The sequence below is a fragment of the Taudactylus pleione genome, unplaced genomic scaffold, assembly GCF_031769625.1.
Source record: "Taudactylus pleione unplaced genomic scaffold, aTauple2 ptg000218l, whole genome shotgun sequence".
NCBI classification, from domain to species: Eukaryota; Metazoa; Chordata; class Amphibia; order Anura; family Myobatrachidae; genus Taudactylus; species Taudactylus pleione.
The window spans coordinates 3,732,696-3,758,614 of record NW_028284620.1 but is presented as its reverse complement, the minus strand read 5'-3'; the positions used below and the strand labels follow the sequence as shown (position 1 = coordinate 3,758,614).

The following is a 25,919-nucleotide window of genomic DNA, read 5'->3' as shown; positions in this document are numbered from 1 at the left end:
CCTGAGTGTTACCCAGTGTAAAATATCCCTCTTTATCTTCTGTCAAAGCATCTGCTGTACAAAACATCAATTATTAGTAGCATCATGTTAACTACAATCATTGTAATGAGTGGCCAATGTAATGTATATCTGTTATGCACAAATCAATATCATATTGACCTCTGTTTACACCTCTGAAATTAAATGCTGTAGAGTCACTTAACACAGTACATTAAGCATGCACCAAAGTGAGAACATGCATATATCGCTGGTAACATTAGTTCATAGTTCAAGCACAATATATATATATATATATATATATATATATACACACACTAGGAAATTGCTTGCAAAGGAACGACTCTTCACATGGGTGGTTATGTCAGATGGCTTTTTACTCCTCACAACTATTTTACCATCACATTTGTTCACCTGCGATGGCTCCCTAACACTAGCTATTCCACACCAGCCCTCTCTTCCAGCTCATCGTCAGTATCGGAAGCCACGCCCACTGGATCCCACAATCCTTTATACCTTCGCACACACCAGGCCAGGTAATGCAGCTGTGTGAAGGAACTTTGCTGTAGAAAACATCAGGATTCTTAACCCTGTCTGCTCCTTGTCCCAGGGAGATAATCCTGTTCTGTACATACCATTCCCCTTAGTTTTGCCATACTTGGCGAAGCAGACTTTTTACCTGGAAAAGATTTCCCTTTTCCCAACTCCCCCTCTCTTAGCTTCGCCAACTTTGGCAAATCGGCTGCCCTGGGAAGTGCAAACTTTCATGACAGGACATCTGCGTTTTTATGGAGAGCCACAGCTGTATGTTCCACTGTAAATTTGAAAGGTTGCAATGCCAGGAACCAACACGTGACCCTGGCATTTACCTCCTTACTCATATCCACTGTAGCGAAGCGTGGTCAGTGACCAGAGTGAACTCCCTACTAAGCAGGTAGTTCCGGAGGGCCCCCAATGCACACTTAATGGCCAGGCAATCCTGTACCACTGCAGCATACTTTTAGAGTTTACAGCCGAGGAAAATAATTGGTGTCTCCTCGTACTTTACCTTCTGTAACAACATTGCCTCCAGACCAGTCCTGGAGGCATCTGTTTGCAAAATAAACCTTTCCCTGAAATTATGTTTATACAGACTACACACGGGCACAACTTGCCTTGCTGGACCGTATCACACTTTACTGCAGGCATGGCATTACAATTACCAGCATGTAGCACAGTAAATGTTCCTTTAATGGTCTCTCGTAACAAGGTATCTGTGCTCTGTGGTACCACACCCTGTTTTAACAATGCAAAGAAGAGTGAGGAAGAGAGACAGAGAAAAACACCATTAAAAAAAAAAAAAAAAAAAAAACCTTTGTCTGCTGGTGCAAACTCACAAACAGTTGATTTTGTGCTGCAACCAAATCACACTGTGTAAACACTTAACACAACTTGACACATTTGTATTTTGCATAAGTCTTTCACATGTGCAATTAAAACTGATTTGTATAGGCTGGCTAACCTCACCAACCAACCCTGCAAGGCAGCGCCTGGTCTCTGCCACACTGGACGTGGCTGGCAGAAGTATCCCATGAATGACACTACTTGAACGAAACTGCTTGCAAAGGAACGACTCTTCACACCAGGTGGTTATGGCAGATGGCTTTTTACTCCTCACAATTGTAATAACATCACATTTTGTACATCATGGAGATGGCTTTGTTAAGCTGGCCACACATCTAATGATTATCTGTCCAACCAGCCAACTAGTTGATCAGTTGGAAGGAAATTCTGGTAAGGTATGAAAGCAAATGACAATCAGCAATTTGCTCCCAAATGCCGGAAAGTGGACAAAAACTGTTGTTTCAACAAATTGTTTAGATCAAACATTTAACAGACTTGTCTGACGACCATTTTCATCTGTTTTCTGGCATTTAGGAGCAAATTGCTGATCATCATTTACTCCCATAGGTTACAAGATTTTCATTCCAACCAGTCAACTAGTTGGCTGGTTGGACAGCTAATCTTTAAATGTGTGGCCAGCTTTACACTAGCTATGCAACACTAGCCCTCTCTACCATCCAGCTGATAGTCAGCATCAGAAGCCCCGCCCACTGGATCCCACAACCCTTTATATCTTCACACAAACAAATCAATCACACCCAGGTAGTGCAGCTGTATGTAAGACACTTGCTGTAGAAGACAGCAGGATTCTTAACCCTGTCTGCTCCTTGTCCCAGGGAGCAAGTCCTGTTCTGTACATCAGAACATAGCAGCAAAGACCCTGTTGCCAGAGTCAGCGGCACTCGGGTGAAGCAACTCACGTTAAAGCAGGCAGTTTGATCAACGTTTCGGTGCCTGTTTATTACTCTGTCTTCAGGATACAAAAGCATAATGCACACAAAGTACTTACTTATACCACTGCCTCATACCACGTGTGACCGCGGCTCCCGACGTCCAAGAAGGGAGGCACCAAGTGATGACATCATCACTGTGCTCCCATCGCCAGGCAACCGTTTAATATATAAACAAACACGTATGTGTAAACACATACAACAGTCAGGACACCAGAACAAATATAACAATTAAAAACAATTAGAATGAACATTTACAAAAGATGGCATTTCTGGTTTACACTACTCGAAATCTCAAGCATACTGAACATAATAAGCAATAAATACACATTTGAGCATACCCTATAGTAATCAGTTACTACAGACCCATCATAGCCCTAATATTAGTCAGAGAGGACACCAAAAAATATATACGTAAAACTAGAGATGTGAGAGTTCGGTTTTATTCGGTTCTTATCGCCAAATTATAAACAAGTTCGGATTTCTCTTATTGTCTATCCAAAACACATGACAGCCGGATAGCCAATATGATGCCGTTTTTGAGATCTGAACCAACCTATCCGAGTAAATCCGAGTAAAACCGAACTGCACATCTCTACATAAAACAGTATGCCACACTATGCCATATCCACCATACAATAACAAGGTAGCAGTGCATACCGCAAGTAACAAATTTGTCATTAACAGCTATCATAATTAAACAACAGCAAATGGCTAAATGCCTTTACATAATCCATTGTCGACCTATCGCCAAACTCAAGTTCTAATATGATTGGCCAGCACCAATCGATTAATAACCTACTGCCAGAAGACTATACATCACAAAATATTAGGGATGCATGAAAAAACATGTTTCAAAACTAACACTGCATGTACACTAAAATAGTATAAGACATTCTAGCTCAAAGCACAAAAAAACACATCTACAGGAAAGATAGATTAGACTGTAAATAGAATACATCAAGAAGCATCTAGTTCCAAAAAAGCAGTGTAATCCCAAATTTTTATTTAGTACCTTAGGCACCAGTGTTTCAAGTGTGAAAATCCAGCGGGATTCACATCACAAGAGTTTCAGGGATCTGTCACCCCCTCAAATCAATTTTGGGATATGGTCAATTATGATATATCAAATATTAGATACATTATGCCCAGCTTGAAAAAATGCTATGCCACCGGCTGATCACTACCTCCATTACTAATGGCGGCCCTGAAGGCCGACCGTTGTAATGCCATGCGCTCCCGTAGGGTCCTATTGGTTTTTCCCATGTACACAAGGCCACATGGGCATGTAATCAAATAAAGGATATATCGTGTGGTACAAGTCACTCTGTGTCTAATAAGATATCGCTTGCCACTGTGCGGATGTGAAAAGCTATTCCCCACTACCATATAACCACAGGTGAGTCAGTTAAGACATTTGAAACATCCCACTTTGGGCTTCAAAAAGTGTGTAACTGTTGCCTCGTCCCAACGTGTGATGTCTGTTTTCACTACTCAGTCCTTTACATTTCTTCCCCGAGTGTAACAGGGCATAATTCGAGTATCCTGCAGATTTAAATCGGGATCAGTCAAAGCAATCAACCAGTGTTTCTTAACAGACTGTCTGATATTGCCACTATGAGCATTATAATGGCAAACCCATGGCATTCTTTTACTCCCCCCACTGCCTCTGCCCAAAAGTTGTTCTAGTGGGATACTTAGGGCTCATTTCTTAGTCTGTTCTAAAACCTCCTGTGTATATCCCCTCTGAAGAAACATCACTATCATCTCATTGATCTGTAACTCAGCACTGTCAGTGTCACTGCAAATTCTGTGTGCTCAAATAAATTGAGAGTACGGCAGACTGGATCTCAATGGTTTGGGGTGAAAGCTATTAAAATGTAAGGTGGTATTTCTGTCTGTAGGTTTACCAAATACTGTTGTGGTAATCTTACCTTCATTCAAGTGCACCTGCACTTCCAAAAAACTGACACATTGTTTATCAAAACAATATGTAAATTTAATTGGACTGTCTGTACCATTATGCCATTCAATAAAGGTAGTAAACTCATCACTGGATCCTGTTCATATTAGAAATATGTTGTCTATGTATCTGGCATAGAAAAAAATTCTACCAGACACATAGACATCGCTAAAAAAGATGTCCTGTTCTGCAAGAAACATGTACACGTTGGCATACGATGGGGCCACATTGGACCCCATCGCACAGCCAACAAGTTGAAGGTACAATGTCCTGTCAAACATAAAAAAATTGCGTGTCAAGATAATTTCCAGCAGGTCAGGTACAGACCCTATGCTAGGTCCTTTATAGACCCCACTATCCAAGATGAATTCACTTATAGCTCTAAGACCCTCTGCATTGAGTACGACTGTATATAAACTGTTAATTTTGATACTGCATAAATACCATCAGGGATATGTTGTAATTCATGAATTATGTTAATAAAATAGGTAGTATCAGACAAAAACCTTCGATGTTCAATAATGCAGGGTTGCAATATAGCATCTGGATACACAGATGCTGGTTGGAACAACGATCCCCGGGCTGAAATAATGGGATGACCCAGGGGATCGTCCAAGCATTTGTGTATCTTAGGAAGGGTGTACATGAATGGTATTATGGGGAACTCAGGGACCAAAGCATTATCAATTCATATTATTGGAGTCTCGTATAGGAATGCAAAATGATGCCTTTAAATTAGGAGGTAAATATTTACCAAGTCTAGGTAGTATCACCTTATTAGATGCTGATGTTGCTAGAAAAAGCTCCAGAATAATATCAAAACTGCTGAAGCGGTAATGTCTGTGATGTCCGCGGATAATGCAGTGAGACAGGTGTCCCGCCTATATGTCTCATAAGTTGGCGTCCCACCTGTCTACAATTTGCTCAGCACTTTGTACTGTAGTCGGGACGTGGAAGCCAGTGTATTCCGGATATAAGGCAGTGTGGTAGAGACTCTTGGCTACTGCGGTTCGTGGAGGATCAAGCCGGGAACTCTGTCATTAATAATGATACTGACGCATACACTGATGAGTTCAGTGCAAAAGCACCAGCACAAAGTCCCATTCAGCAGTCTTAGTCCAATATAGACATCAATAGGGCATCCGACATCAAGGTGCTCAGGAGCTAATCCAGACGAAGTTGCTCATGAGTACAGAAACGCGTTGAGTTTATTGTCTGGAACATATTATCCACCACCTTGATGTCAGATGCCCTATTATGCCCTAAATAGCCCCCTAGCAGAAGAAATGTGCCAAAGGTCAGGTGTCATTCCGACAGCTCTGGGACCCTCGTCACTTCCGGTCAGACATCACATCTGGGTACGCGTTATCGATGTCCTCACATCTGTGTGTCAACAAGGAAGCGGGGGTCTGGACTCCGGGGCTGACGGCTGTAGCGGTGATCATGGAAACAGTAAACAAAGAGTGAACATGATAGCAACATAATAACACCACATGATCAGCGCATGAGCATTCTTATATATCTTCTTGTATCTATCTATTCTTATACATTATTATATTTTGTGTATTGTGGGATCTTTCTGTGTGATATTATAGAGTCAGGATGCTCTGATCATGTGGTGTTATTATGTTTCCATGACAGTCTGTGTTGTTTGTCCCACATAGCTTAAGCCACAAGGGCAGGTTAGTAAATTTACAACAAAGTGAGTGGAACAGGTAAGTACATGGGCGATGTTATATTTATTTCCAGAATGGGGATGATTAAACGTAGGCCCCGTTTCCATATAACTACAGGTAACACAGGAGGAACATTTGTAGCATCCTAGGTTTTTTTGTGAAGTAAGATGGTTGTTTTAATAATGGGGTAATGTCACTCTTAGCAAGGATGTCCTTTAGATTATGATCTCTTTTATAGCTGATTAAATGCGTTTTATTTTTAAATACTAGAAGGTGGCGGTCAGTAATACTAATCGGCCATAGTGCTTTAGCAGGCTGCTAGTGTATATTCTGTTACAAATGGAATATGATCCCTATTTTTTTTCTTTGGATGTATTGGATAGTAATTGTAGTCTGTATCGGATAGTAGTTGTAGTCTATTAAGTTTAAGTTTTTGCCAAAGTATTTTTTTTTTATCATAGCTCCGGTCTAAGCACTTTTGCATGAATAGGTCTATTTGCTTTTCTACTTCATCACAGTTACTCGTAACACTCGCATCATTTGGGACTTGGCCAGTCCCTTTTCAGGGCAGGAGGATGGAAACTGTTGGCCACCAAACATGTGTTACGATTAGTGCTTTTGGTGTAGACTGCAGTAGAAATGTGTCTTTTGCTTATTTTTATGGTAACATCCAAAAAATTAACTGCTTGCATGCTAAATTGGTAAGTAAATTTAATTGGGGATGGTAATTGATCAATTCATTCAAGAATTGCAAGCAAATGTTCTTCTCCTCCATTCCAGATGAGCAGCAGATTATCTATGTACTGTATCTGGTGTACAAGATGATGTGTTGATATATTGCTGGATCTGAAAAAAAAGATGTTTTTTTTTGTGCGAACATAAAAATATTCTGCACAGGTTGGAGTAACATTTGAACCCTTTGTGCAACCAGTGCGTTATTGGTAAAAAGAAAAAATTATTTATTTTTAAAGTCCGTTCTTACAGTTGCATAAATAGTTTAGGGTTCACAATGTCAAATTAATTCTCCATGAGGAATGAGTTAATAGAATCCAAACCATCGACATGAGGTATGACTTGTACAGATTCCTTATGTCCAAAGTACAGAGTATAGTACCTTCAGGTAATGTTGGAAGATCTTTAAGAAGTAGTAGCAATGTAGTAGTGTCCTTAAGATATGTTGGTGGTTTTGTGACAAAATGTTGAATCATCGAATCCAGATATTGTGAAATGGGACATTACCATGCGTTTCTGGCCAAAATAATTAGTCGGCCCGGTGGAGATTTTTGATACTTATGAATTTTGGGAACTTTATATACATACATTCATACATCTATACATACATACACACCCATAAAAATATACAAAGCAAACACAATGGGGGTGATTCATAGTTGTACGCAGATCGCATAGATGCTGTGTCTTTGAACGCAGCAGCGATGGAAAAATATGGTAATATGCAGGAGGCGTCTGAAGAAAAAAGATGCCTCCTGTCGGCATTGCAGATCTGAGTGCTGCATCCAAAGAGTGAGCCTAAGCTTACTCAAAATGGCTGCCAGAACTCTTCAGCTGGGGCTAGGAAATCTGCATCAGAAGATGCAGATCCTGGCCTCAGCATGCCTACAAAATGGGGGCGACACACCGCCGGTTTGTAAAATGAACCCTGTGGCTGCCCCCTCTCTGCCCCCAAATGGCCTGTCTATCAGGAGGCAGCTTAGGGTACACTGTATCATGAGACAATGCAGAACCCATTCTGCACATGCACCCTCATAGATCTGGACAATGTGGGTACTATGTACTAAACCTTGGTGAGAGATAAAGTACCAACCAATCAGCTCCTGTCACATTACAGGCTGCGCTTGAAAAATATCAATTAGGAGCTGATTGGTTGGTACTTTAACTCTGTCCACTTTATGTCTCTTCAAGGCTTAGCACATAGACCACCATATTACAATAAGCTGTTGATCTGAGCACTATTTTCACTTTTGTAATTCTGTGCTCCTAAGATACATAGGAGTTTGATAAAAATTTTGGCATGGGGCTCTCTTTTTCATTTGGTGTCAGTATATGTAGACCATTGTTTCCCAAACTCATTCCTCTTGGAGCACTAATAGTGCATGGTTTCCATTTTGCCTAGTTGGTGCTCAGGTGTATTCATTACTGGCTGACACATTTTAAAAGATCCACAGGTGGAGATAATTATTTCACTTGTGATTCTGTGAGGAGACCTGGAAAACATGCACTGTTAGTGCTCCCTGAGGAATGAGTTTGGGAAACACTATCAAAACGCTTTGCTGTAACCATACATTAAGGAATACCCCAACTTCCACCTGTACACTATCAATTTATTTAACAAATTACAGTATTACCCTTCAACCTCTCCCTAATACACTTTGGCTTTGTTCTGTTGATGTGACTAGCCTATACACGGTGATTCCCCATTTGGAAGGACTTGCTGTAGTGAGGAGATTCCAGACAACTGATTTGACATACCGCATGAAGGGGGATGTAGTCGCACCCCAGCATACCGACCGTCTAAATACTGGCGCCAAAATCCTGACAGGTCTGGATCCCGGGACAAGTATCCTGACCGTTGGCATCCCGAAGGTAAGTATCGGGGTGTTAGGGGTAGGTTAGGATCTGAGGGTTAGGCACTAGGGGGAGGGTTAGGCACCAGGGAGGGTTAGGGTGTGGTTAGGGAAGGTTAGGCTTAGGCACTACAGGGGAGGTTAGGGTTAGACACCGGGGAGAGAGGGTTAGGATAGGGGTTGGGAAAATACTTACCATGCGTTCCTATGGATGTTGGGATGCCGCTGTCAGTATTCTGACCAGCGGCATCCCGACAGCCGGGATTTCATAGCCAACCCCATGAAGGACCTGATTTAGATGATCTTTGCAGAAATATTTTTCTATTATGATCCTGATTTTTATTTGCAGTTTTATGGTTGTGCGATGTGGTCCAGTGTGCCTCTATGTGTTTGTGTTTGGCATTGAGCAAGAGCTGCTCTTTGTGAATCCCACAACTCCTACCAATGATTTCTTTTGTTATTGATTCACAGACAACTACTTCTATTTTAGCAAGGCTCCAAAGACTTAATTATTTCCCTCATTGAGAGATATAACAGCAGCAATAGTCCAGTTATTATTGTGACTCAATAACCAGGCTGTAAGTGTAAGGCCCCTGAGATAATTCCTCTGTTTATCTGTATTGAACCAGTACTTATACCAAGAGACTTTATCAGAAAGTGTCAACTCAACTAGTAAGGCACGTATGAAGAATCCAGATGAGGGTTTATTTCAAGCTGATATTCTTGTAATTATGCATAACATAGTAGGTGAAAAGATGATAATTTGCCAAAACTCAACAAGTGCAGCTGCAAGCTAAAATGGCAGACACACACACTGAGCTACAGACAGGAAGAAATGAGGGCTGATGACATCAGATCCTAGCTACAGAAAACCAGGATGGACAAATTTAACAAGATGCAAGGCCTTACAATGGTAACATGACAGAAACTAATCAATATATGAAACACATATATCGTGGGACATGACACTCCCCGTCTGAAATCTTTAGATTTCACGATAAATCAAACATATAATAATGTCCTTAGATGAAGTCCAGAATAGATCTCGGAACCTGTAACCTATAACAGAAGAGAAATGTTAGATCAAGTTCCAAGTAATAAACCCATCTTCGGATTGGGGAAGTCGCAACTTGCAAACACTTCCACCAAGTCTTTCTTTACGTGATATCTTCTTTTGGAAGAAGAAGCACTAGTTCAGTGATTGGACAGAGGAAAACTTGGACAGAGCCTCCTTTGGTCACTTTGACCTCCACCTGACGAACCTTTCCATCGTCACTAGGAACAACCTTGGTGATAAGACCCATTGGCCATTCATTGCGATGGGCCTCCTTATCCTTCAAAAGAACAAGGCCCCCGGTTTGGAGGTTGGGTTTTGACATCTGCCATTTGTGACGACTTTGAAGCATATGTAAATACTCTGTCTTCCAGTGGTGCCAGAACACATTGGACAGGTGTTGAACCTGTTTCCACTGAAGCCTGTAAATGTCACTGTGGTCTAAGATTTAAGGAGGAATTGAAGCAGCTCCAATCTTCTGGGTAAGAAGAGTGGCTGGAGTAAGAATGGTTGGAAAATCAGGGTCTGAGGATACCGGAACAAGTGGTCTTGCATTGATTATAGCAGATACTTCTGCAAGAAAGGTAACTAAAACTTCATGGGTGGGAGATGACTTGTGGTCCAGCAACATCGTGCCATGAATGGTGACCGGTGCTCCAAACCCAAGAGGACCACAGATACTGTTTATGACAGATAGAACTCCTCGTTTGGTGAAAGGTTTGTCATAGGCTGATACTTGGAATGTAAATATGTCCTGTTTGATGTCCCAGAGAAACCCTAGGCTGCATTGTATGGGAGGAGCATCAGAACCAAGATTAAGATCCTTCAAGTTGGTGGCATAATCATCAGAGGGAAATGCTTCCATTACCTTTTGGCTGTTGGAGCCTGAGGTTTGCTACAGAAAGCATTTCTTGTGTTCTGGTGAGAAGATCAATTGCCTCTTCGCTTGTGGGTAAGGATTTTAGTCCATCATCAACGTGGAAGTTCTTTTCAACAAAATGACGAGCGTCAGATCCATTGTCCTTCTCACCATCCAGGGCTGTCCTCTTGAGTCCATAGATTGCTACCGCAGGAGAGGGGCTGTTGCCAAATACATGCGCCTTCATCCGATAATCTATGACTTCATTGTTGACATTGTTATCCTTGTACCCCTGACTATGAAGCAATGAAACATTTGCTGGATGTCAGCTACTACTACAACAGGTTCATGTCTAAAATGAATTAGCACTCCTATGAGGCTGTTGTTTAGGTTTGGCCCAGTAAGTAGCAGGTTGTTGAGGGAGACACCTTCATACTGAGCGCTGGAATCAAAAACTCCTGAATTTGGTTGGGTTTCCACAGGTGATACACTCCAAAGGATGGCAGGTACCAGCATTCTTCTTCTTCCTACACTGGTGGTGCAGGTTCTGCGTGATCTCTGGGCCTAATTCAGACCCGTTCATGAGCGCTGAGCGCTCGCAAGCGGGTCGATATTGGCCAAGTGCGCATGAGGCGGCTCCATCGTGCGCATGCGCAAGACCCGAATAATGATGGCCAAGCTGTTGTTTTGGGTCTCGCACCAAAGGGGGCGTGCTGTCGTTGGTGATTGACAGCACACCCCCTTTGGTGGGCGTGGCTGCCAAGACGGAGGCGTTCCCATGGGAACGCCTACCGTCTGGGGCCGACCCCACTGACATCACTAGTGATGTCAATGGGAGCGCTTTTTCCTCTGATAGAGCCAAAAGCACTCCAGGACTTGCGGCCACGAGACCCTACCACAAGGGTCTCGTCATAAGCCCGATGGTCGCGATGGTCTTGACCATTGCGACCATCATTTTGGCCGCTCGCTATAGCTGTGGGTGGTCACCCACAGCTATGCGAGCGACCAGGAGGCCACTCTTAAATTCAGAGGGACGGCCCTGATTCAGAGCGAGCACTCTGTCAGAGCATCCGGCTCTGAATCAGGGCCTCTGTCAAATATGTTTTGCATGAAATCCACAAAATGTTTCTCCATCTCTGGTTTCTTCTTTTGGGTTTGTTTTAAAGCGGAAAATCTAGCAACTGCTTGATGTAGATTGTTTGGTAGTTTCACTCTTGGAGAGCGAAAGGGTAAAGGTGCTACCCAACTGTTGGAATCGTCCTGGGTGAAATATTTGTCCATTACTTTGAGAAATTCTTTATCTTCTCTTGCAGATGCTAACTTGTTGTCCTCACTCGTTGAATTGAACACTGCCAATCCAAGACTGTCATCCCAAGACAGGACCATGTTCATGTTATCTTGACATCATGCTGCAATTTACTGCTGTCCAGCCTTTCTTTCACCCAGTAATGATGTGGGCATGGCTGAAAATGAGTGCTGCAACCATTAGGCAAGATTTTTGTCTTAAATGAGGATATCCTGGTAGCCTTCTTCATCTTGTCTATACAGACATTGCCTATGATGACCCAGCCTAGATCAAGATGTTGGGCAAATGGAGCATCATTTGGTCCATTGATCTGCTGGCATACTTTATGTACCCTGAGGATGTCTCTACCGAGCAGAAGTGAGCGCTCTGCATTTTTGTTAAGGACTGGTATTTCATTGGATATAGGCCTTAGGTGAGTGCGATGAAGAGCGACCTCTGGTGCAGGAATCTCCTCTTTGTTGGATGGTATCTGGTTACACTCAACAAGTGTGGGTAAGGGTATCTCAAGATTGTCATTGAGAGAAGCTACAACCAGTCCACTGGCTCTTCTTCCAGAGACCTCTGTAATTCCACTACAGGTACCCAAGGTGTAAGGATAAGCATCCCCTTTAAGTTCAACAGATCAAAGAGTTCTGGTCTTGTGAGTGATCGGTTGCTCTGGTCATCCAAGATGGTGTACACCCTTAGAATCTTTTCTGGCTGTCCCTCGGGTATACATTGACTAGACATATCTTTGCACAAGACTTGTCACAAAGATCTGCCCCACAGGCTTTAGTGCATGAAGAAGATACAGTAGTAGGACTTGCTGTTTGATCTGCATTCTCCCTGCCATGCTTTGGTGCGGAAGGGAAATGTGCAGGCGGTGAAGGATTGGATTGAGATGGGTGAAGTGCCTGCACGTGGTCCTCACACCCGCACTCTATGCACTTAATAGTGGTTTTACAGTCCTTAGCAAAATGTTCAGTAGAGGCACAACATCTGAAACATACCCCAAATTTCCTTAGAAGTTCCCTGCATTCCTGGAGAGGTTTCTTTCTGAAACCAATGCATTTCTTGAGGGGATGAGGCTTCTTATGAATGGGTCACAGGCGATTGGGGTTTTCAATCCTTTCACCTTGGCAGCTCTTGTCAGTAGCTGATGTTGGAGTGTGAAGGATTTCAGTCTTTTTTACTGACACAGGACCTCTGTGGTTCTTGTAGTTAGAGCGTGGACTGTCATATTTGGGAGTAGGTGTACCAGAATGACTTGACTCACTGTAGGAGAAGCTTGGGCCATTCTTGGATTCTGCTATGTTCCTGACAAACTCACAAAAATAGGAAAAGGGAGGAAAGGAGACTAGATTTTCCCTTTTGTATCTTGAACCGAGTATAGTCCACTTTTCTTGAATACCGTATGGCAATTTGGAAACTATTGGCTTTTACACCATGAGCTGTGTCCAGGTAACTGAGGCCAGGTAAGTGAGTATCCGTTTTGGCCAGCTGGAGCTCAAAGAGTAGGTCACTGAGCTCTTGGAATTTCTCATTGTCCTTGCCAGACATTTTTGGAAAATCTTGCTGCCGATTGAATAGAGCATTCTCTATAGCTTCAGGACTTCCAAAGCTTCATTCTAACCAGGGCATTTAGACTGCAGGTTGGGATCCAGTATTTCTACTTGTTCTGATTGTAGATATTGTTCATCTTGAACAGGCTGTGCAGTGTTCCCTTCAGCCATGATATCACACAGGTAGAATGGATCTGAATAATACTGGAGTGAGTTTGCAGCTTGCTAGAAGAATCTATGCTGTAGTGTGTAGCTACACACACTGATGATTTCTTCTTACACTGTATGTAAGCTTGTTAAGTGTCTTTGTATCTGCAGAAGCTGCCACTGGCTTACTGGTGTATATAGCAGTATTTATCAACTTTCTTTTCACTATTCTGACTCAATAACCAGGCTGTAAGTGTAAGGCCCCTGAGATAATTCCTCTGTTTATCTGTATTGAACCAGTACTTACACCAAGAGACTTTGGCCCTGATTCAGAGCCGGACGCTCTGACCAGAGCGCTCGCTCTGAATCAGGGCCCACCTCCATAAATATGGAGCGTCCTCCTGGATGCTCGTATAGCTGTGGGTCACCACCCACAGCATATACGAGCGTGCAGTATGATGGTTGCGATGGTCTTGACCATCGCGACCATCGCCACTGCGAGCAGAAGCCTGCGGTTGAGTTTTTCAACCGCAGGGTCAGGAGTGATTTTGGCTCTATCAGAGCCAAAATCACTCCCACTGACATCACTAGTGATGTCAGTGGGGCCGGCTTCTGTTGGTAGGCGTTCCCTTGGGAACGCCTCCATCTGGCAGGCACGCCCCCGGCACGCCCACCAAAGGGGCCGTGCTGTCAATCAACATCGACAGCACGCCCCCTTTGATCAGACACAACGAGCGAAGGAAAGTCCTTCGCTCGTCGCGTCTCGCGCATGCGCACGACGGAGCTCCCTCCGTCGTGCGCATGCGCAGTGCACACCATCGACCCACTTGCGAGCGGACAGCCGCTCGCGAGTGGGTCTGAATCAGGCCCTTTGTCAGATAGTGTCAGCTCAACTAGTAAGGTACGTATGAAGAATCCAGATGAGGGTTTATTTCAAGCTGATATTCTTGTAATCATGCATAACATAGTAAGTGAAAAGATGATAATCTGCCAGAGCTCAACAAATGCAGCTGCAAGCTAAAATGGCAGACAAACACACACTGAGCTACAGACAGGAAGAAATGAGGGCTGATGACATCAGACCCTAGCTACAGAAAACCAGGATGGACAAATTTAACAAGATGCAAAGCCTTGCAATGGTAACATGACAGAAACTAATCAGTATATGAAACACATATATTGTGGGACATGACAGTTATGTTCACATGTACCATCAGCTGCATGCAAGGGAATTTTCTGGATGTTAAGCTCAGATAATCACTCAACTGTGTAAATATCAACATTGCATACATCTCTGAATCAGGCCCACACTCTTTGGCCCATCTCTACCCATCAAGCTGGCATGCTGCACACTAGGTAATAGGTACTTTCCTGTCATGTTTGCCTTTGAGGTGATAGCAAGAGGCCAAATACATTTGTATCAAGATTCTTGACTGTGGCAGCATGCAATTATGCATAGATTGATTTTAAGGGGTCTATGTACTAAGCCTTGGAGAGACCTAAAGTATCAACTAATCAACTACTGTCATTTTTCAAACACAGCCTATAAAGTGACAAAAGAGCGGACTGGTTGGTACTTCTTCTCCATCCATTTTACATCTTTCCAAGGCTTAGTACATAGACCACTTTATGGGGGGGGGGTAACAAATGTATAAAATCTTTGGCATGATTGTAAAGGCTGAAGCACGGTAACCCATTATATACAAGGTTTTCAGCCGTTAGAGATCAGCTATTCTTTTGCTGCAGTTGCACTGAACCCGGCGGCCATGTTCAGATGGAGATTCTACTTCTCCATAGGTCGCGTGCAATCTCCAATGGTGAGACTGATGTGCGACCGATGGTGCATCTTAATACGCACAGCGACAGATTAGTGCCACAGCCGGTGGCGTCTCTGTTAGCATAAAGATGAAGTCACAATGTGGCAAAAGATGCAGTCTCAGCTGCAATAACATGCACCTGTGAATCAGGCCTGGTATGTCCTATGATGTCAACAATGACATCAGTAATTGACTATTAAATATTGTTTAGTAAACTACTACAGGAACGGTTACTTTAAACTAGATATGTGCGCTGGCCTCCGTATTTTGGTTCTGGTTTTGGATCCGGATTCATCTATGTGTTTTGGTTTTGCAAAACCACCATCACGTGTTTTGGTTTTGCAAAACCACCCTCACTTGTTTTGGTTTTGGATCTGTATTTTAAAACAAAAGAAAATCAACTAAAATTACATAATTTTGACCTGTTTGCATGCAATCCAAAACCTGAATTCAGTTTTTAAATCCGAGTTACGAACCACAGGAAGATCTGAACCGAGACTCTGTTCAACTCTGAACCCCCAAAATGATTCCGAACTCGGTTTGACTCGGAACCCCTAAATTCAGTTGTTGTCAGTTCTCTAAGAACCAGACCCGCACATCTCTACTTTAAACATAACAATTTATTGTCACAGCTATTTTTTAAGCCTACAATCCTGTATTGATATAGCAGGGCCGTAGCTAGTGTAGTGCGGCCGGTGCCATCGCACAGGGCACCATAGATCAGGGGGCGCTGTTTGGGCCTGTCAAATTTCTGTTTATTGTCATTCTCACTTGTATCTCATAGGCAAACGCAGGGGGGGATTCCGTCTGCCTGGAAACCCCCCTCCCCAGCCCACACCATGACCACAATAGAAATAGTAATATAATAGATTGTTACTAGTGCTGTATGTTCTTCTCAGTATCACAAATGAAATAATTAGCACTACCTGTGGATCTTTTAATGTGTATCAGCCAGTAATAAATAACCTGTGCACCAACTAGAAGATCTGGAAAACATGCACTGTTAGAGATGCACTGCTATAGAGCCCAATATGTACATATATGTCCAGGGCAGTGCTAGGTTCTTCTTCTGTTCCTCCAGGCTCCCGAACTTGCTCCAATAGTCTGGAATGGTCCCCACATCTAAAATAAATACGTTCACCTCAGGCAGGGTGGCCTACTGACCCATCTAATGGCTTACTATATCACTGGTCCTGTATATGCTTGAATTAATATACACAATACACTTTGTATGAAACTTATTAAAGCTAAGTACTAATTCTGCCCTCTTCATTGACAGGCCACAATCGCTCTAAAATTAAGCAGTTGGAAACCCCTCTCTGGAAATCCTGCATTTGCCACTGTAGCTTCCTCTTATTTCAACCCTAGTATCTCTCCTGACCTCCCCTATCTCTTCCCTGGCCTTTCCCCATGAGGCCATTCACCTTTTTTGGGTGCATTATGTCCCTTTGAAAAATGAGGGGGGCGCCAATGCGCTTTCTGGCACAGGGCACCAAAAAGTCTAGTTACGGCTCTGAGATATAGTAACTACATACAAAAACAGAATGGGTTACAGCAGTTTATGGGCACATTGCTTGTTTGTTTTAACTAGCAACAGCTGAGAGTTTAATGGCCTCCAGATCCTGTAGTTTGTTGTTTGGGTTTTTTATTAACTTTCATTATACTAAAGATGTTTTATATAAATATTAATATGTCCTTGATTATTCATATTTTGATTAATTATATTGTTATATCGTTAAAGCATCAAGTGCCATGGGCATGAAGAATGTGGACATATATTATGTATTTGGTTATAAATATGCAACATGTAGCAAGTCTTGCCCTACTATCCTGACACTTGAACTAATTATTAGGTTTTATAAAAGTGTTGCAATAAGCTTTGAATTAGATCTTCTCATTTGTGTCTAAGCAATGTCCTGCAGCTTAAGTGCACAACTACTATCAAGTCAGCACTTTGTTGGTTCATTAGTAAATCCACTTCGATATGCATTTATTTTAAATGCATTTATCTTCTCTCTGTAATGCAGGTGCGGATGCTGTGGAAGCACAGTGTAAAAGATTTGAGGTAAAGTCAAATGAGGACGGGAAAACATTGTTTTCAGCTGATGAGGAGGAAATCACAATCGGTGCTGACAGACTTAGAGTCACAGGTAATATTTTACAATATATTGGAAGTATTATTACCAGTTATTTATTGTAAGCACCTGCATGTTCTACTTCAGCAATGTGAGCAATATATTTGTTATGAGATGAGATGATAATAAAACATCAACAGTAGGGTATAAACTGACAAGAAACAGGTAATGGGAGATGAAAGAAGATGAAAAGAGAAAAACGTGACAAACAAGTTACAGTACTTGATATTTAAATGTGTTTTTACCTTCACTGAAAGACATTCTTTCAAACATGCAGCACTTTTTAATAAGCCATGTGACCAGGCTCAGACTGGACTGCTTCGAAATCGGGTAATTCCCCAGTGGGCCCCACTGCCTTGTGGCCACGACCCTTTCAGTGAGAGGGCGGGGTTTAGTGGGCCACGAATGGATTGGGGATGCTGCCATGCATGTTCTGGGTCACTGTCAGAATATGCCAGTCCCAGTCTTACTGTGCTGTGACTCCTTTGACTGGTGGTGGGTGCAGACAGGCAGCCCAATGCAGTGCACTTTCCCCTTCCCTCCCATAGACCACTTCATCATGCAGAGACTAAGCTCCGCCCCTGCCAGACAATAGGGAGCTGCTCCTGATTATCTTAATGGAGATTAGAAATGCTGCCCTAGAGAGAGGTGAGATGTCAATGAAGAATGCAGGTCATTTCACTCTAAAAAGGCAACCCTCCTTATCATCATATCAGTATATATATTTAAAATTGGGGAAAGGGCTAAAGAGGAGAGCGGCACTTTATAAGGGAAATGGTGGACGGTTTTATTTAATTATGGACATTGGTTGGCACAACTAGATCTTTTGTTTGATATATATATATATATATTATATATATATATATACATATACATATACATATACATGTGAGTGCATTTTATTAAATAGCTTTTTTGGATGGGGGTCAGTTGCATGGGCAGCGGGGTGACAAGGTCTGGGCCAAGGGGTTGGCGAGCAAAGAGCAGGGGGCCCTGCCAGTATAATGTGTACTGGTCTTCACATTTCTGCTGGCAGACCTGGGGCCTCCTGTTTAGGTTGTCAGCCAGGCTTGGCAGCTGCCACTTCCCAGCTGCACATACCTTCTCCATAGGAAACTGTTAGGGCATGGACTTGCTCACCCCGGCATTGGAGATGGCCATCCTGAACCCATGGTATTATTCCACACTATGGCCCAGATTCTGATTGGATAGTGTGGCAATGTCAGATGCAGTGGAGAAATTATTTTTGTATGCACGTGCATCTGAGCCGCACCGCGCATACACCCCTAAGTTTCTCGTGCAGAGCAACAGTATGAATTTAGACACACAGTAGCAGAAATATATGTGGCATTCCTTGGTAGTGACTGGGAGGTGAGATGTGGGTGGCTAAATAGAAGCATGTAGAGTATGTGTATTATGGGAGTGTCTCAGGGTAGCTGATAGTGGTTGCATTCATAGATGCAGAACCGTTCACAGTAGGCTAAATAGTAGTTCATAGTAGGCTAAATTCAAATGGATAATCATCATCTGCCATAGCTCTGGTGCAATTTTCGATGATGCGCCAATGGTGCATCTAAAGACGCAGCAAGTGGTATTTCAGCCTTTATAGACGCTGAAAGTGGGCATCTCAGATGTACACCAGGGAAGAGCTTTATAGTGCCATTTGCATAAAGTACCAGATGCAACTGCGGCAAAAGACACAGACATGGATACAGCTACTCCTGGCTTGGGCAGTCTGGACAGAATAGATATTTCCCTGCTAGGGCATACTGTAACAGTTGAGGATGTGTGTGAAATTAATCATCTTGTTTATTCTAATTTGTGTAACTGAGTGTGGAGGTATGTGATGGCATAATAGTGACATGTGGAGGAGTTTGATGGCATAATAGTGGCATGTGGAGGAGTTTGATGGCATACTAGTGGCATCTGAAGGAGTTTGATGGGATAATAGTGGCAGGCGGAGTTGTCTGATGGCATAATAGTGATAGGCGGATAAGTCTGATTGCATAATAGTGGTAGCTGTAGAAGTCTGATAGCATAAAAGTGGCATGCAGAGGGGTCATTCCATGGTAACTCATGTTGCATGGTGATGTGGCGAGTGCATGCATGGCTGACAAAAGCAAAAGGAGTTTGTGTGAGTGTTTTTGTTTGCTGAGAAATTGAGACAGGTCATGCTTTGGAAGACCATATATAGAAGTTGATGATTGTTTGCACTTTGTAATGTGAGTTACCATGGAATGACCCTCAGGTGTCTGATTGCATAATAGTGACATGCTGAAGAGTCTGATGGCATAATAGTGCCATGTGGAGGAGTCTGATGGCATAATAATGGCAGGCAGAGGAGTCTGATGGCATATTAGTGGCATGTGGAGGAGTCTGATGGCATAATAGTGGCATGCAGAGGATTCAGGTGGCATAATAGTGGCATGTGGAGGAGTCCATGTGCTTTCTTTACAGGGGTTCAGTCTACTGGGTTTTTTGTGCCATTTATCACAAACACTAAACACCCAGGTTCCCTCTTTCATAAGTGGTAGGACCTAATGCCCCTACCACAAATATAGGCATACGCACTAAACTCATGGTCATAAATTACAATGTCTCTTAACAGGCCTGCTACCTCTTTCCCCAGGTAGTGAGACACTGAGTAAAACCCTTGACACACTTTGATCAGCCTCTTACAGGTGCAAGTACTAATTAGCCTACTCTCAGGCAAAAAACCTGAAGGCCCGAAATGGGCCTAATGTATGGAGCATGTCCTCACTCTCCATCCATAACCCAGGGAACCCTTATCCTTTTACTAAAGCCCAAACACTATCACATCTCTTTTGCAATCACAGACATTTTCCTGGAGTTTTAATACATATAGATCAGAAACATGGGACAAATATATCTCCTGTGTATGACCTTACCAGTGCTTTTGTCACAATATATATATATATATATATATATAATATATATATGAAATTTGATTGAATGAAGCAAAACATCCCTAATACATGTTTATGAAGCCCTGTGTATAACATTTTTTTACTTCTGAAAGCACTAAAATAGTATGTGTTAATGAGATATTCAGCCCTCATAATGAACCTATATAGAAATGATGTATGTCCCATAGGAATCAATATAAGCATATTATGTTTCCTATTTATATTTGCAGAAAAAAGTAATGTTATATTTCTGCTACATCCCATTAGGTCATTAAGACATAGTTTTAAGAATCATTAACTAGAACAGTTCTTAGAAAAAAGATCAATTGGTTATAAATAAGATTATTTTACCGTAATGTTTCTTTCCATTATATCAATATGAAGGTTGTTGGGGGGTTAAGCAAGAAAGACAAAGTTTAAAAAAAACAATTAAAGTATTTAAGTGTTTAGGGATCAATCTGTTACAGAGAAACTGTCAAAATCTCTACGTCTTTTTATCGGCTGAGATTATGTGAAAGATTGCACAAGAGTAGTTTTCTGGTTCTCCGTTTTAGTTTGAAATGGTTGCATATTCTGTATATCAATTTGTTATAACAGTGTTTGTTCAATAAACAGTGGGACATTTGGCCATGCTAAATTCTTTGTGTTCTTTGTGTCTTTGTGTTCTTAAAGAATTACCATGCCGAGATAATTGTTTGGTGTACAGTAATTCTAATTAAATTAGATAGTGATTGCAGAGAGTAACAGCAGACGTCATTAGAGTGTCATCTATTGAACTAACTGTTAGTTGTGGCAGGACTGTTTAACAGCAAGTGTGAAAGATATTTAAAGGGGATTTAATCATTTTTAGACAGATCAATTTTACTTCACAAGCACGTCACAGATGCCCACGTGAGACTTACCATGACATATACTGTAGCTTATAAAATTGTTACACAATACTTTACAAAGAGTTGTCCCTTATCTAATCAGGTTTACTATCTAGGGTTTTTCACCTTTGAACCCTAAGAAACAGAATTTTATTGTTATTACCCTTTATTTATGGAATTCCAACATACTATAACTCATTTTATAGAGAATGTTTAATCACTGACATTAGTTTCTGCCCCAGTAACGCTTATAGATTAAGGAGCTGCTTCTCAGATGCAAAGTGTATTTGCATGATACCATAGAAGTCTGATTTACTACCATGTGCTAATGCAAGTTTCCATAGGGCAAATGCCAGGATCCATGCGGCTTCAGATGGGAAGACACACCGCCCATTGTTTTTCTGTCTACCATCTCCTCCGTCATCAGTAGTGTTTGCACCATACTTGCCTACCTTTGAAAAGGCTTTTCGGGGACATTGTGAAAGCACCACCTATGAGCGTGGCGGTAAAGTGGGCGTGTCCTGCTATATCTGAGGGGCGTGTCATAAAACTGACTTACATCCAAAATTAAATGAGCCCAAAAGCAGTTAGCATGAGCTATGTGTTGCTGAAAATACTCTGATACTTTTAAGAAAATGCATGTAGCCATAGGGATCATTGGCCCTCATTCAGAGCCGTTCGCTATTTGCGGTCGTTCGTTCAAAAACAAGGGGTGGCTATTCAAATGATCCGTTCGCAAATTGCAGTCTGTTCACGCCTCTAAGTCTGAACGAGCGAGCAAAACATACGCTCGTTTATTTGTTAAAAACGCCCCCTGGCCGCTCGCACCATACGTCATGTCCGCTATTTATTAGATTAATCGAGTACATCGACCAGCGTATGAACTGCTCGCTATTCTTGTGGTTGGTGTTTGCTACCACAAATTTGCGAGCAGTTCTGGCTATAAAATAACCCAGTGACGTGGTCAATGACGCTGCTGTATTAATTATGCACACCCATAATACGCCCGTTTTGACCTTTAAGCACGCCTGCGTTCGGATCTCCACTCCCCATTTTCAAGCACCTTCCCCTGTTACCACCCACATACGCCTCATTCTGTCACTCAAAATAGCAGGCACTCGCTATATAGCGTACAAACGATTTTTGGCCGCACTGACTGGTTCGCGCATGCGTACTAAAAACCGTACGCATGCGCAGATGTGCAAACATCGCTCGGAACGAGCGTACTGCCGCTAACGAGCGGCTCTGAATGAGGGCCATTATGCCTTATAATCAATGCAGGGAAATGATACTAATGATCCCATTTGAATGTGTATATCTCAGGTTTTATTTATATAACCACTACATAATGGGGGTAAGGTGCAATCAGGGAGACAGGGAGATTGCTACTATTTGAGGGAGTCTCCCTGACAATGAGGGAGAGTTGGCAAGTATGATTTGCACTTGCACCAGCCCCATGCTGTCTGAAACAGGTTCCCCATATAAAAAAATCAGATTGGCATAGATCTCTAGCTACACACCCACAACACTCCCTTGACACTGCCACAAGACAGTTCTGTGCGATCTCATAGTAGCTGCCCAATTCCCACACCGTAAAGCCCATTTCCCGCAAAGCGAGATCTGTCTGATTCTGTATCATACGGAGATACACCATAATGCTTAAATCTGCTCCTGCACATGACCTACATACTGTACTAAAACTCACTATTCGCATCTGTACAAATAGATCAGAATCAGCCCCTAAATGTACAACCACACAAACTAGGGCTAGTTTTCTCTTCCATTGTGTCTACTAAATTACCAATTTCCAAGGGGAAAATATAGTTCTATTCTGGTACCATTCCACAACTTTATTTTCTTTATTTAAATTGCAAGCAATCGGCTTTGTGGAGCATGCTACTTCTACACTGTGATCTTTACTATATATTGATTAGACTATAAATAATTCTTGCTTATCCTCTTTCCAATTATAATAAAATTCTAGCCATAAAAATGACATACAATACTTATTGGACTTGGAGCAAAAGTTCATGATCGTAGACAGGGAGCAATAAAATTAGAGCCTGCATCATGGAGCCATTACCTTTTAGCAAATAGAAATGAATGTATCCCTGGTTATCTGCATGTACTTTCCTCTCAGTTCAGTAAATGTTATCAGCTTTGTAGCTGAAATCTCGGCTGCCCAATGTACATGGAAATGATAACATCCTACTGCACAATGCTATTTGGCCCTGCTCGTGTCCTTAATTATTTAAATTTAAATAAATATTCCTCTTCTTCTCTATATGCTGGAAACAATGCTCAGTATCTGATTTGTATAAATCATCAGAGAGAGACATATAACATAAGGACATGATTATAAGGAAATAGATACAGGGGTGAAAATAAATATGGAAAATAAGAGCTGATTTCTGGGTTGTTTCATTGTTAAATGCAGTTGGTTGCACATAATGGGCCATATTTAAAGTTGGGTGCATTTGCACATACACAGAAACAATGTGCACTAAAAAAAGAGCACTTACACAGTACAGTATGGTGAATGAGATATTAATCAAATGTGTCCAACACAAAAACAGTATTGTTTCACTGATATTAGTATATGCAAAATTGTATTTTCATATAAAATGTATATATATATATATATATATATATATATATACCGTGTTTCCCCGATCATAAGACACTGTCCTATTTTTTTTTTTGGCCCAAAAAACACACTAGGGCTTATTTTCAGGGTAGGGCTTATTATGTTGTTGAAGGCAGCCTGTGCCTCTCCTGCCCTCCCCCCTGTTGTTGAATACAGCCTGTGCCTCTCTCCCCCCCTGTTGTTGAATACAGCCTGTGCGTCTCCAGCCCCCCCCCACCCCCACCACGGTGTTGAATTCAGCCTGTCCCTCTCCCTGTTGAAAGCAGCCATTTCCCCAACTTACCTTAACAACAAGAAGAATCGGGAGGCTGCTCCTTCCTCCACAATCCGCGGCTCCTCCGTTGTCCACCTTCAGAGTCGCGCCTTCCTCCACGGTCCGCGGCTCCACCGATGTCCACCTTCAGAGGCGCGCCGTGACGTCATGACGTCATGCGCGCTGACTCCAAAACTAGCTTTATTGAATGCTTGTTTTGCAGTCTGACTATGGTACTGTAAGCTGGTGGAGGAGCGGCCCGAGCGGGCCGGGCAGCCTCCTCCAGCTCTTTCATTTAGTACCGAATTTCATGCGGGGGGCGGAGCTGGGTGCATATTAGTGTAGTGCAGGGACCGGGAAAAATTTAGATTTTATTAGGTCTTACTTTCGGGGTAGGGCTTATTTTGGGCCATTCATCAATAGTAAGGATAGGTCTTATTTTCGGGGTAGGTCTAATTATCGGGGAAACACGTTATATATATATATACATATATATATATATATATATATATATATATACATCTGTTGTTTATACTTTAACATTTTATAAAAGTCTACTGTCATACAGATGTCTAAATGGAAATGACAAATAAGTAATGCTAATAGATGGTTGTGACTTGACATACAGTAATATAGCCATACAGAGGCAAACACAGGATTTTTTTAGAGGGGGTTTCAAAAAATAATGTATATATATATATATATATATATACTCATGAACAGTCCCAGCTACTCACAGGAACATTTAAATCTCACCACAGCACCCTGCATCTCATAACAACCTGCGCCATGTTACAACAGTCCCCTACATCTCACCACAGCCCCCTGCATCTTACAACAACCCCACCCTCTGCATCTAACAACAGCCTCCTGCTTCTTACTCCTGCCCCCTGCATCTCCCAACAGCCTCCTGCTTCTCTCTACTGCCACCTACATTTCACCACAACATCCTATATTTCACCACAACCCCTTGCATCTGACCACAGGTCCCTGCTTCTCACTCCTGCTTCTTAACACAGCCCCTGCTTCACATCAAAGGCCTCTGCCTCTCAACACAACCCCCTGCTTCTCACTCCAGCCCCCTGCATCTCACCAGTGTCACCACAACCCTCCTGCTGCTGCCCTGCAGTCGGCTGGGGCCTGGTCACTGGAATATGCTGGGAAGGGCAGGAGGATCATGGCTGAGTGGGAACATCACGCTGGAGAAGTAGCACTTTACGGTGGAGAAGTGGGGTGGCAGGTTCAGCGTACGGATGGACTTTGGAATCTGATGGTTACTAACCATTGATTTTTTTGTATCCGATGGTAGTGTTTTTAACATTTGATGCACGGGAGCAATTTCATCTCGCTGATTAGCATTTGTAGTCTACATACAAAATCAGCCAGTATTTACCCCACATGCAAAGTATATTTTTAGACTCCTTGCATTGCCACATGGTTTGTTCAGGTACATAGTTAATTGCTCTATCTTACTCTATTCCCAAATCTGAATTAGGCCCAGAGAGTAAGAGACTGCAGTAATGCCCAAATTGGGGTAATAAGTGACGAAACGCGTTGAGGTTATACTGCTGACCAACACTCTTTCTTGCCTATTTGAAAAATGTATGTAAAGTCTTTTTATTTATTATTTTTTTCTTCTAAACTGTGTGGTATGTTACAATAAAATATATTTTTAAGTTAAACATACCCTAAGAGTACATACTATTCTTATATATTCACATGAACTTTGAATTGTATTGAGGAGACATTGTGGGGCTGGACTGGATCAGGGGAGGTACATCTTGGTAAACTCCAATATTGGAAGAGGTGA

General features: G+C 42.2%; 1 protein-coding gene across 2 annotated transcripts in view; it reads left to right on the top strand.

Moving 5' to 3' along the window:
- The window catches only part of SGCZ (sarcoglycan zeta), a 1,038,602-nt gene that overhangs the window by 951,670 nt on the left and 61,013 nt on the right, over nucleotides 1-25,919 (top strand). For both annotated transcript variants that reach the window (XM_088478800.1, XM_088478799.1), the window contains one exon: nucleotides 17,306-17,428. In XM_088478800.1, coding sequence (XP_088334926.1) covers nucleotides 17,306-17,428 — 123 coding nt within the window. The remainder of the gene's footprint in view (nucleotides 1-17,305; nucleotides 17,429-25,919) is intronic.